The following is a 13439-nucleotide window of genomic DNA, read 5'->3' on the forward strand; positions in this document are numbered from 1 at the left end:
TGTTCAGTTTAAATATTTTAATCTCATATATTGAATTACTATTTTATTTCAATTTCATGTAACCATTAGAAAATATATTAAGTTAGCTATTAAGTAATGACGTGATAACAGTGAGTTCCACATTTGTGCTGTGCCAAATGACCAAACAACTAATAAAAAATATTTGGATAAATTACGTTTTGCAACCTAAGTTTGCGTTCAATTGGAACATCATACAATATTTTTAAAACATTTCAATTTCATACTCTTACTTATTATTCCATTTCAATGTCATACATCGTCCCAATTTCTGTCAGTTTCTTCGTTATGCACGTCGCGAACCCCACATAATTTGTGTCACATGAATAAAAACAAATAAAGTAATTTTTAATTATAAATGGTCCACCCTCTCCTTCTCCAGCAACCTTTCGACAAGTCCTTCACCGACGTCTATTTCGGTAAATTTAATTAACATAATTTACTGGGATCGTTGAGGTGTGCTTGAGACGAGAACACAAAAGCTTTTCTAGCTTCTCTCTTCTTCTTCCATTTATTTTTTCATCATTTCATGTAAGTCACAAGCTTTTTTTGGGTCTTCTTAAGCAATGTATGACATTGAAGTGAAGATTGAAATGTTTTAAGAATGTTGTGTGATGTTACAACTGAACACAAATATGAGAGTAGAAAATGTAATTTACTCAAATATGCTTATTAGTTGTTTGGCCATGTGGCACAAGTTGGGAACCACATTAGCACAATTATGGAACCCATTGTTACCACATCGTCACTTAACTACTAACTTAACAGATTTCCAAACTGTTGTACGAAACTCAAATGAAATAATAACTAAATGTATGAAATTGAAATGTTTTAACGATGTTGAATAAGATTGTAGTTGCACGCAAACCTAAAGAAATAAATGTAGTTTACCCAATTTATTTATTTATTTTTAAACATAAGTTTACCCAGTTTATTAAAATTTATATTTTAACCATGCTTTGCTTGCATGATAAACAAGGCACCTTCCATAATATCACGAGATGTTAAATTAGATTATTTGACAAAAAAAAAATTATAATATATGTGGTCCCATGACAAGCCACGTGCATATAGATACATCAAAAGTTCATATGAGATCAGAAGCACTCAAACAAACATGTTATGTTGTACCCTCTCTTTCTAGTACAAAATTGTCATATTATTCCACCTTCCGATCCATATCCAAAACCTAGAGAGAGAGAGTTTCATTCGATTTATTAGTGTGAGAGTTACAATTTCAATCCCTCTCGCTCTCGGCGTTGGATCCAATGCACACAAACTCTCTCCCATCTCATCTGCCTTTCCAGTTACACCGAAAAATTACTCCATCGTCGAAAGACTTTCAAGAAACTCAATCTTTCGTAGGGTTATGTAGCTAAAACAGTTTCCCTTCTTTCCTCTACCTCTAAAAGTGAAGCAAAGCTCTCACAGAAATACCAGAAAACCCAACCCGATTGGGAATAGGAATACCAGAGTAATGTGAATTCGATCGGTCGGTCATATTTATATCGATCAATACATCCCGTATATTCTAAATTCCTTTCTTTCTTCCCACCCACCATTGATTCCGATATCTCCTTTCCGTCTTCTTCGTCTTTGCATGATCGTCGTTCATGGAGTCAAACCTAGTCGACCGGATCTCCGTCTTCAACGTCTCGAATTCACTCAAACAAGACCGGAGCGAGAAACCCATGTCGGAGTTTCGATCCACGCCGTCGGATCACGATCATGCGCCTCATGATCATCAACAACAAGAACGGTCCAAGAAACAACAAACAAAGCAGTCCCAGAACATTACACCAGATCACATTAACACCCCGGCAAAACAAGACCGCAAGAAGCCGCCGCTGCCGGGGGAAGATGAATCGTCGACGAACGGCAAGGATGTCATGGATGAGGACGACGACGGGTTCAAAACGCCGACGTCTCTGGAGCACAAAATCCCGCCGATGACAGAATGTCCACCAGCGCCGCGAAAACCGTTTCTAAAGAGAAGGCGGTCGCCTTCGCCTCCGCCGCCGGCTGCTCGCAGAAAGGTTCAGTTTACTCAAGCACAACTGAATGATATTTTCTCCAACTTTTTACTCGTCCCGGATGCGCGCGCCAAAATCAAGAAAGCCAGACGATCAGAGTGATTAATTAAATTGTTCGATATTCGTCCATCCATATTATTCATGGTAACCCATAATACATAATGAATTTAAATTCTGATCTCTCTCAGCTCCATCTCTTTTGTTTTAATTTTTTTTTTGTTGGGTGAGATAGATCTTGGTTAAAGGGAAGGTGACGTATTAAAGTTGGAAAAAGAAGAAAGAAGAAGATTTTATGTTCTTTTGTGCTCGAGGTGTTATTCTCTTCTTCTACTAAAGATAATGAGACTGAAGAAAAATACAAATTATTATGTTTCGTACAAACGAAAGTTTAGTTCTTTGCATAATTTTTTTGAGTTGAATTATTTTCTTTTTTTGAATAGTTTATTTCTTTTTTCTTTCATGTTGCACCTGAATCTGGTGAAGTCACTTCTTTGGATTCACTACAAAAAAAATGAGCACTGCACACAAAAAATTATATGTGCCTTTTGAGGCCAAAAAGCACCAACATTTGTGCTCATAGACCAATAGCAACAGTGCAGCAACTAAGTTTGTATCTGTGCTCTCTATGGGCGTCACCATTACTTATAGCACACAATATGATGTTTTGTGCCCAAAGCTAAGCACAAATACAACCCTTATTGTGTCTTACCTCTAATAAAGGCTACTGAATGTATGGTGTAAGATGGGCACAATTGCTATTTTAAAGGCTCAGATTGCTGTATAAATGTTAAAGCAAGGGCACAACTTTAAAATTGTGCCACTATTATATTTTAATAAATACAATAAAACTCCAGCACAATTAAAAATTTGTGGCATAATTGGATATTTTTATTTAAACATGGAAATCATCAGGTTGCTCATAGAACCTAATTTCCACCTAAATTTAGAAACTTACAAATCATCCATTACAAACTAAACATAAATCAACATTAGCACTAAAATAGTGAAGTTAATATATTACATAACCCATGTTCTCGGCTAAGACCGATTCATGCAACCTAACAATACAACCCATCCAAATGTTAAACCAAAAAATACATGTTATCCTATGCTGGATATACCCGGGATTCTCTATATACAACAAAATATAACATATCCAAGCTTGTATCCCCAAGTCAAACGTACTAATGGTTAAACTAGCAATATATAAACAAAATACACATCTACAAGGGCTGCTTGATGACAACTAACCAGTATTCTCACTTTGGCAGTCCTCATGCATCATAGCACTAGAAATTGGAGGTCCACACTGCACATTCTTGTCATTTCCACCTTCGAAACGCGTTGAAATCTGAGCGTGTGAGCTTCCACACCCTTGCTGCTGATATATATATCTTAGATAATTATAAGTGAGCTTGCTTAGATAATTATAATTACACCCAGAGAACAGCATGTGCAGCAAGCTAGTACCAACGAAACACTCAAAAAAGGTAAAACTCATTTTCATTTCTTCCCAAAATTAAACATAAAAATGTAAAAATTGATCTGCTTCAAACCCAGAGATTCAGAAGAATGGTCTACGAATAACAGAATCAAATTCTCTAACTTCTCAAGCTCTAGTAAGAAGCTTTCCTCGAGCTCTTGGAACCACTTTATGCAATGTTTCAGCCTCTTAACATACTCAGAGTCTCACATTTTTCCTAGAAAATCAATTAACATTAAATTTCATAATCTAAAAATATACCCAAAACCCATCTCAGGTAAACTAATCCCAATAAAATTAAAAAACTAATACATTCAAATTTCAAAGAGCAAACAAGATTAATAATAATAAAATTAAGTGAAAGCTCACAGATGTTGAGATTGAATATTCCTTTTGCATCTCTGGCTCAACTATGCATCAACACAGCAAATACAATCTTTTCATTTGCGATCTCTGCATATCCTCGATAATTAAAAAGAAGCAGAAGCACAACATACCACTGAGCATTAAACCTAAACCCAACTAAGGAGATCAGGTAATCTACTCAAACATACCAACTTAGGGTCCTTGTGCCACTTCAACGTAATTTTGCAAATAGACAACTTTATGTCCTCGCATTTGGCAACAATTTCCATGTCTCATAATTTCCCCTAAAATTGGCACCCAATAAAGTGATATAAGCAGAGGAGATTCAAGCAATGGAAACTCTACCTATACACATATAACACATGTTTGACTGACCTCAGGTCCATAGAAAGGATGTCATGTTTGACTGACCTCCAGTTTGGGCGTTCCTCCTTTCTAAGCATTATATAAAACGAAGCAAAAATTTTGAGAAAAAAAAAGAAATCGATATACCAGAGCATATGACAATTAAATAACTATATAAAAAAATATCAATTTTATGTAATTAGAAGAAAAGCAAACTCAGAAAGATAATTTAAATTTTAGAGAGCTGCCTTCGAAGCGTTAGACAACTATCACTGGAAGCTTGTAATGACTACCCAGTACACAATTGTGAAGTCGGAAGAGGAACTTACAGAAATCATTTATACTCCCTTAGGATTTACATATCTCAAGTAGTCATCCCAGTTGTTGCTAGTCTCATCATAGCCTAAAAGAAATTCACAAAACCATTCATATCACACATGAATTTTGATATAAAAAATATACCTGAATTTAACGAAGAATCTGACAATCCATAAATAAACCAATCTAAAGCAAGGACTTCACCGATAAGTTTTACCTCCATAGTAATAGGCAGCAGACAGATAATAGTTACGGAGATGGCACATAGATGAATCCATGAAATCAGGTAACAAAGGGGTAGCAGACGCTCTGATGTGATTTATCCATTTGTAGCATTACCAGAATGCATAGACCCGTATTGGTCAACAGAAGGCTGCATGGAAAAAGAACTCAAGCTTGGAACCACCACATATAACATAAATGAATGAATGTTTCAAATGTAGTTTGTTAATAGTTTTTCACGATCAATTGTTGTACTACCTAAATACCTTATCTCATCCTGTTCAATTTATATCACGTCTCATACCATAACTACAAACAAATACACAGTTACTCAGTTTCTCAAACAATCAACTTTCACAATATACAAAATAAAACTATCACAATATTACACAAACAAAAAACCGAAAAAACAAAAAACAAAAAGAATTATTCCACAAAAGCCTCAAAAGGAAAAAACCAAAATTATTTACCTTGAGCACAGAGGGCTTCGAAAGCTTCACACAAAAGCCCCAAAAAACGAAGAGTACCGTCTCCTGAAACGAAAAACAGAAGTCAATCATACGCCCAGACAACGAATCTAACGATATAAACAAAACCCAAAATTACAAAAACAAAATTCATACCTTTTATATACCTTGAGCACAAAGTGGTTCCAAGGTTGCACATGAAAGCCCCAAAATTGCAACACCACTGTTTCCTGAAATTGAAGACTAAATCGTATCCAAGCGCACACACAAAACCCCAAAATTACAAACGCAAAATTTAAACACAAACAAAATTATAAAATCAAAATTTAATCTGCTACCCCTTCTCTCCCGTTTTTCTCGCACCCTAATCTCCATTTCTTCAAATGACCTAACTCCCTGTCTCCGTGTATACTCCTTATCTCTCTCATTAAATCAAAACTCTCAAACCCAATTCAAAGCCTCATCAGAACCCATAGCATAATCTAATGAAAAATATTACCCAAAAAAAAACAAAAAGATTCAATTTTTAATATTTTAAAATTGAAGAAAACACAACCCATAGATTTGAAAAAAAACAAAAAAACAAAAAAAAAAAAACCTATTCAAAGAACTTACCAGAAAACGTTAACCTTTTTGGCTTAAAATCATCTTCAATCCAAATCAAAAAGTTGAAGAAGTTTAAACTACTTCGGATTTTTCCAGCGAGCCAAGATTTGACAGGGATAGAAACGAACGTTTGAGAGCGATGGAGACTATGGCGACAAATAGAAAGGGAGAAAAGCTTGAGAGAGATGGAGACCATGGCGACAAAGACAAAGGGAGAAAAGCTTGCAAAACACTGAGAAGGGGGCGAGAGAGGGGGGAAATGGAAAGCAAAGAAAGAAAAAGCAGAGAACTGAAACAGAACGGGCAGCGATGATGGACGCGTGCCAAGAAAGGAACAGAAAAAGAAGACCGAACCTAGAGGCACACTGATGAGAGACGCATGGGCTGGGAGGACAAAACCGCCATTTTACTGTAAAAAAAAAAAAAGCTGAAGGCCAATTGGGGGCATTTTCGTCCACGCACTGTCCGTAAACAGTGCACCCGAGTTTGGGTTTTAGTATAGAAATAATGTCTCATAACCTTTGTGTTGCCACGCTGTGAATTCACTAAATTCTGCGGTATGAAGCGGACGAGAAACATAATTATAACCTAAAAAAATATATACTAGGAGTAAATCTACAAGGGCTAATTAGAAAGAAAACATTATTATATTGGAATACGACATAAGTTGATAAAATGACCCAAGAGGAGTCCAGCATAGCATAAGATAGTTATATTTTCATAGTACACCAGTGAAATATAACATAATACAAAATATATTAATTGTCCTCGTCATTGCTGCTTAAAATCTCAACGGTAACATTCTGCATATTTCGTGAGCTCAACTGTGGGACAGACAGACCTCTAGGACGAATTTGTGCTTGATAAGTGCGTGGTTCTTCAATAATAACGACAGAATTGGTAGACTGTTCAGTTGTTGTTTCAGCAGAAACCAAATTGACAGGATATTGTTCTGTCCTACCTGGGTTTGCCCATGCTGGCAATACACGTCCTTGAGGTGCGCGTACGCATCCGTTATTGAAGGGTAATGCGTAGCCAAGGCGACCATCAACAAAAGTAGTAAGAATGTACTGATTATTAAAAGGACGAGGCATGCGCCCGGCATTAACAGGTTGTCGTGGACGTTGAACTGGAGGATTCGTTGTGGAATTTTCTGTTGTAATGTTGGAAGCAATATACGAATGTGATGCTGGAGATTCAGTTCCAATTCTAACTCCACGACGTCGCCTGTCCGCCATTGTCAATGATGTAGAACTTGCTCAAATTCAAAAGAAACATATGTGTATGAAGCAACCTTCTTAATTTCCATATACAAATTAGTAAGGGAGTGTGTGGACGTTTTATAGTAGAATAAAGGCACAAATCCATAATTGTGCCAACATATTCTTTTGCTATAGAGTAATTATTATTTATTAATATTTACTGGACACAATTTCTAACATTTGTGTCAGAAAAGAGGAATTTATAATTATTAAAATATATTCTCTATTTGAAGACCCAATGAGAAGTAGAGTGATTTATTATTTATTAATATTTAGTGGACACAATTTCTATCATTAGTGTCATAAAAAAGAATCTACAATTATTAACTCATTTGTCTATCTGAAGACCAACTAACTTTTGCACAGAGACCAACCCTAAGGGCACAATTGTTGGTTATGTGTCACTGCAGGTAGGACTTTAAAACCAAAAACCATATCACCAAGTATAAAAAACAAACCTGCAAGAAGATAACAATCCATAAAGCAATTCAAAAAGATACGAATCTAACAAACATTCATTGCACCTGGAAATGATCCTTTGTAAATCTAAAACATACCACTTAGTACTATGGTGTAGTGGTATTCTTCTTTATTTGTAAGTGAGAGATCTGAGGTTCAGCTTTCGGGAAAAACAAATTTGAACAACATTATTGCTAACTTATTTTGAGGCTAAAATATTGCACGGTAATAAACAGCTTCATACCATTATTTACCACAATTTTATAAATTTTAATTATTGGTGTGCTAGTGGAGGTAAAGACAAACGAGAGAGAACATATAGTGCCTTTGACAAATAATTTTTATAGACACAAAATATTTTTTGTGCCCATTTTCAGTAAAAAAGTTGTCATGTGATCCCACTCGACACGATTTTCGTGCCCATTACTGTTTTGTGTCTGCTTTTTTTAACATTGGGCACAATAGATGGTGCCCTCTATGGAATGAGAATTGTTTAAGCTTTTTGGTGGTCAAACTGACACAAAATTCTCAATTGTGCCCTTTATTTTGTACCCAAAGCTCATTTTTCTTGTAGTGATTCCATATTATCATGGTCCCATGGACAAATTTCAATTTGTTTCTGAGTGTATTCAAGTTGAATTTTAATGGATATATTAGCCTATCAGGGTGAAAAATTGTTTGAATGTCGTCATCAAAAACTTTAACGACCATTTTATATATTTTCTCTTTTGTAAATTTTATTTTCAAAATTTTAATAAATCACTAGTACAAAAACCTATTTGCACGACATTGTAAATTTCGTTGCGCAACATTTTGGCACCAAAACAAGAATGTTTTCCTAGCTTTGCACGACACAGGTGCATCTACGTCACGCAAAGTGTTTTTTATTTTTTTTCCTTTTGCTTTTCTTTTGGGGTTCTTGCATTGCCTTTTTCTTTTGTGATATCCACTTGTGTAAATATTTTAAATTGATGCTCGAATTAGTTCATTGTATTCATATAGGGTTAAGGAGTGTAGTTGTAAAAAATCATGAAAATCGGAGTTAAAATAACCGTTAAATTGTGATTTTTCGTTTATAACCGTCGAAAAGGTTTGTCCCGTTACTTGATATCTAAATGTTTGTTTTTTGCAATTTTTGGCATATGCGATCTCGAAGCATATTCAAACAAGTTTGACGGTCGGATCATTGAAACTTGTTTTGTACAATGCGTATCCCATCAAAACAATAGATTCACTAACACTTGGAGTTTATTTATGCTTTCATTAAGTATAACATAAGATTTTGTGGTATCCACTTGTGTAAATGTTCTAAATCAATGATCAAATTAGTTCATAAGCAAAGGGGAAAAAAAATACTTTGTGTGACAAATGTAAACCTTCGTCACACAAAACAGGATTTTTTTTTTCCTTTTCCTTTTCTTTTGGGGTTCTTGCATTGCCTTTTTCGTTTGTGGTATCCAATTGTGTAAATGTTTGAAATTGACAATCGAATTAGTTCACTGTATTCATATAGGGTTAAGCAGTATAGCTGTAAAAAATGATCAAAATTGGAGTTAAAATAACCGTTAAATCGTGATTTTTCATTTATAACCGTTGAAAAGGTTTGTCCTGTTACTTGATATCTGAATGTTTTTTTTTTGCAACTTTTGGTGTATGCGATCTCGAAACATTTACAAATAAGTTTGACGGTCGGATCGTTGAAAATAGTTTTGTACAATGCATGTCCCATCAAAACAATAGATTCACTAACATTTGGAGTTTATTTATACTTTCATTAAGTATAATATAAGATTTTGTGGTATCTACTTTTCTAAATGTTTTAATTTGACGATCGAATTAGTTCTTTGTATTCATATAGGATCAAGGAATGTAGCTGTAAAAAATCATCAAAATCGAAGTTAAAATAACCGTTAAATCATGCTTTTTTCGTAACCGTCGAAAAGTTTTGTCCCGTACTTGATCTCTGCATGTTTGTTTTTTGCGATTTTTGGCATATGCGATCTTGAAGCATATACAAACAAGTTTGACGATTGGATCGTTGAAACTAGTTTTGTACAATGCATTTTCCATCAAAATGATAGATTCACTAACACTTAGTGTATATTTATACTTTCATTAAGTAAAACATAAGATTTTGTGGTATCCACTTATGTAAATATTTTAAATTGAAGATCGAATTAGTTCATTGTATTCATATAGGATCCAAGAGTATAGCTGTAAAAAAAATCATCAAAATCAGAGTAAAAACTACTGTTTAATCGTCCTTTTTCATTTATAACCGTCGAAAAGTTTTATCCCGTTACATGATCTCTGCATGTTTTCTTTTTTTTTTTTTTTTTTTTTTTTTCGCAATTTTTGCAATTTTTGCAATTTTTGGCGTATGCGATCTTGAAGCATATACAAACAAGTTTGACGGTTGGATAATTGAAACTAGTTTCGTACAATGTGTTTCCCATCAAAACGATAGATTCACTAACACTTAAAGTTTATTTATATCTTCATTAAGTATAACATAAGATTTTGTGGTATCCATTTGTGTAAATATTTTAAATTGACGATTGAATTAGTTCATTGTGTTCATATAGGATCCAGAAGTGTAGCTGTAAAAAATAATCAAAATCGAAGTTAAAACTACCATTAAATTGTGCTTTTTGGTTTATAACCGTCGAAAAGTTTTGTCTCGTTACTTGATCTCTACATGTTTTTTTCTGCGATTTTTGGCGTATGTGATCTCAAACCATGTACAAACAAGTTTGACGGTTGGATCATTGAAATTAGTTTTGTGGAATGCGTATCCTATCAAAATAATAGATTCGCTAACACTTAAGAGTTTTTTTGTACTTTCATTAGGTATAACATAAGATTTTGTGGTATCCACAAGTGTAAATATTTTAAATTGACGATCGAGTTCATTCATTGTATTCACATAGGGTCAAGGAGTGTAATTGTATAAAATCATCAAAATCAGAGTTAAAATAGCCGTTAAATCATGATTTTTCATTTATAAGCGTTGAAATGTTTTGTCTCATTACTTAAGCTCTGAATGTTTCTTTTTTGTTTTTATGATTTTTGGCATGTGTGCTCTTGAAACATATACAAACAAGTGCTCTTTTATTATTTCTTTTTCTTAATGAGAAAGGAATACAACTCAGTTTATATACATTTGTCTAATTAGGCTTAGTAACTAATTATACTTAATTTAATCTCTTAACACAGAGATTAGTTACAAGACTATTATAACCAAAAAATTACAGTTGTAGCTATTAACTAAGTGGTATCCCTTTACACCACCTCAAGCTAAGCGGTGGAGCACCTAGAGAAAGCTTGGACCGGAGATAGTGAAACCGTGACTTGGACATAGACTTTGTATGAATATCAACAATCTGATGCTCAGTATTTACATACAAAACTGTGATGAGATCCGCAAGAACAAGTTCCCTGATATAGTGATAATCAATCTCAATATGTTTTGTACGAGCATGAAACACGGGATTGGAAACCAAAGAAATGGCAGACACATTAGCACACCATAAGGTAGGAGTGTGAGAGAGTGGAAAAGTAAGATCTTTAAAAATTTTACAAACCCATGTGATTTCGGCAGCAGTAAGAGTAAGAGATCGATATTTAGCCTCAGTTGAAGATCGTGCAATCGTTGGCTGCTTTTTAGCACTCCAACTAATGAGATTGGAACCTAAGGAAACGCCATAACCAGAAGTTGATCTTCGATCAAAAACACAGCCGGCCCAATTAGCATCCGAGAAAGCTGTAAGGTGTTGAGAACCTTTTTTAAACTAGATACCTTGATCGACAGAGCCTTTGAGAAACCGTAGAATATGTTTGACTGCTTGGAAATGAGTATCTCGGGGGCAATGAAGAACTTGACACACTTGATTAAAGGCAAAAGAAAGATCTGGCCGTGTCCAGGTGAAGTATTAGAGAGCACCAACTATAGACCTGTACTCCTTGGGATCAGACAACAGATTGCCAAGATGATCTAGTTTAGCAGTGCCAAGTGGAGTGGCACAAGGTTTACAGCCTTCCATTTTAGTCTTAAGAAGGAGATCCATAGCATATTTGCCTTGGGACAAGAAAATGCCTTCAGATGAGCGATGAACCTCAAGACCAAGAAAATAGTGAAGAGGCTCGAGATCTTTAACAGGAAACATATAATTGAGCTTGTGAATGAATGCTTGACAGGAAGAAGCATTTGGTCCAATGACAATGGTATCATCCACATAGACTAATACAATCACAAGATGAGGAGAGGTATGCACAAACAACAAACAATCTGATGTAGAATTTGCAAAACCAAGGGAGAGAAAGGCATGACCCAATTTGTCATACCAGGCTCGAGGGGCCTGCTTTAAGCCATAGAGAGACCGATTGAGCTTGCATACAAAGGAAGGTTGAGAAGCATCAACAAAACCAGGAGGTTGTTGCATAAACACCTCCTCTTTTAGTGATTTATGCAGAAACGTATTGCTAATATCAAGCTGATTTAGGAACCAATCATTCTGAACAACAAGAGTTAATAAGATGCGAATAGTCACTGGTTTTGCAACAGGACTAAAGGTTTCTTTGAAGTCAATACCCTCTTGTTGGTGAAACCCTTTGGCTACAAGACGGGCCTTGTATCGATTAACTGTGCCATCGGGTTTGCACTTAATGTGGAAAACCTATTTACAACCAACAATGTTTTGATGAGGAGAAGAGGGGACAAGAGTCCAAGTACCTGTGCTTTGAAGAGCTTGAAATTCTTCTAACATAGCTTGATTCCAGTGAGCATGTTTGGATGCTTGCAGATAAGTAGTAGGCACAAAGTTATCCATAACAATTGGATGTTTTGCTACAGAGAGCGCTTTAGGTTTAAAAATACCGGCTTTGGATCGGGTAATCATAGGATGAAAGTTGTTGGAAATATTGGATGGAGTGGGAGAGGAAGAACTTGAGGACAAATGTAAAGATGGAGGGGGAGGAGAAGGTGGAGAGGAAGACGACAGAGATGAAATAGGTAATGAAGAGGAGACTGGTGATGGTGAGGTTGCTGGAGCATGGAAAGAACTGGGAAATGGAAGAATGAAGGTTGAAGGAGAAGAATTCGAGCCTTGTGACTTTGAAGAAGGCAGAAGAGTCTGTGCATCATGAAAAGGGAAGTGCCCTTCATTAAACAGAACATGTCTTGAAATATAAAGACGCTGAGTTTTAATATCCAAGCATCGCCCTTATGCTGAAGACTGTAACCAAGAAAAACACAATGGGTGCTTTTGCCATCCAGTTTAAAAGAAGTGTATGGTTTAAGCCAAGGATAACAGTTGCAGCCAAAGACCTTCAATCTTGAATAATCTGGAGACTTACGAAATAGTAGTTCCCAGAGAGATTTATCCAGTTGAGAAATTGGTAGTTGATTGATGAGATACAAGGCAGTTGTAAAAGCTTCAACCCAGAACTGATGAGGAACGCGAGAAGAAGCCAAAAGAGTCTTTGCAGTCTCAGTGAAATGCATGTGCTTTCGTTCTACACATCCATTCTGTTCTAGTGTGTGAGGGCAGCTATATTGATGAAAAATACCATTGCAGGATAGAAAAGAATTGAACTGTGAGCTGGTAAATTCACCCCCTGAATCTGATCTCAAGACTTTGATGTTATTGCCAGTCATAGTTTCTACATAAGCTTTGAAAGAGACAAAAAGAGAGAACACCTCAGATTTATATTTCATGAGAAACATCCAGGTATATTTTGTAAACTCATCCACAATCAACAAGTAGAACCTATAGCCACTGACAGAAGGAATGGGAGATGGACCCCAAACATCACAATGGAGCAATTCTAAACTAGTAGAAACTGAACTTGTACTAGAAGA

The 13439-nt window shown here is 35.5% G+C and overlaps 1 protein-coding gene across 1 annotated transcript; it reads left to right on the forward strand.

Annotated features, from left to right (window-relative positions):
* Positions 1-1144: 1144 nt before the first annotated feature.
* On the forward strand, positions 1145-2455 carry LOC125476612. The gene is made up of 2 exons (XM_048582890.1): positions 1145-2195; positions 2284-2455. Exon 1 carries the CDS (start codon positions 1632-1634, stop codon positions 2151-2153), a length of 522 nt encoding a protein of 173 aa, XP_048438847.1. The 5' UTR covers positions 1145-1631; the 3' UTR covers positions 2154-2195; positions 2284-2455.
* The last annotated feature ends 10984 nt before the right edge of the window (positions 2456-13439 follow it).

Source organism: the organism of the source record quoted next, unplaced genomic scaffold, assembly GCF_019419815.1.
Source record: "Pyrus x bretschneideri cultivar Hongxiangsu unplaced genomic scaffold, Pyrus_bretschneideri_v1 Contig2, whole genome shotgun sequence".
NCBI lineage: Eukaryota > Viridiplantae > Streptophyta > Magnoliopsida > Rosales > Rosaceae > Pyrus > Pyrus x bretschneideri.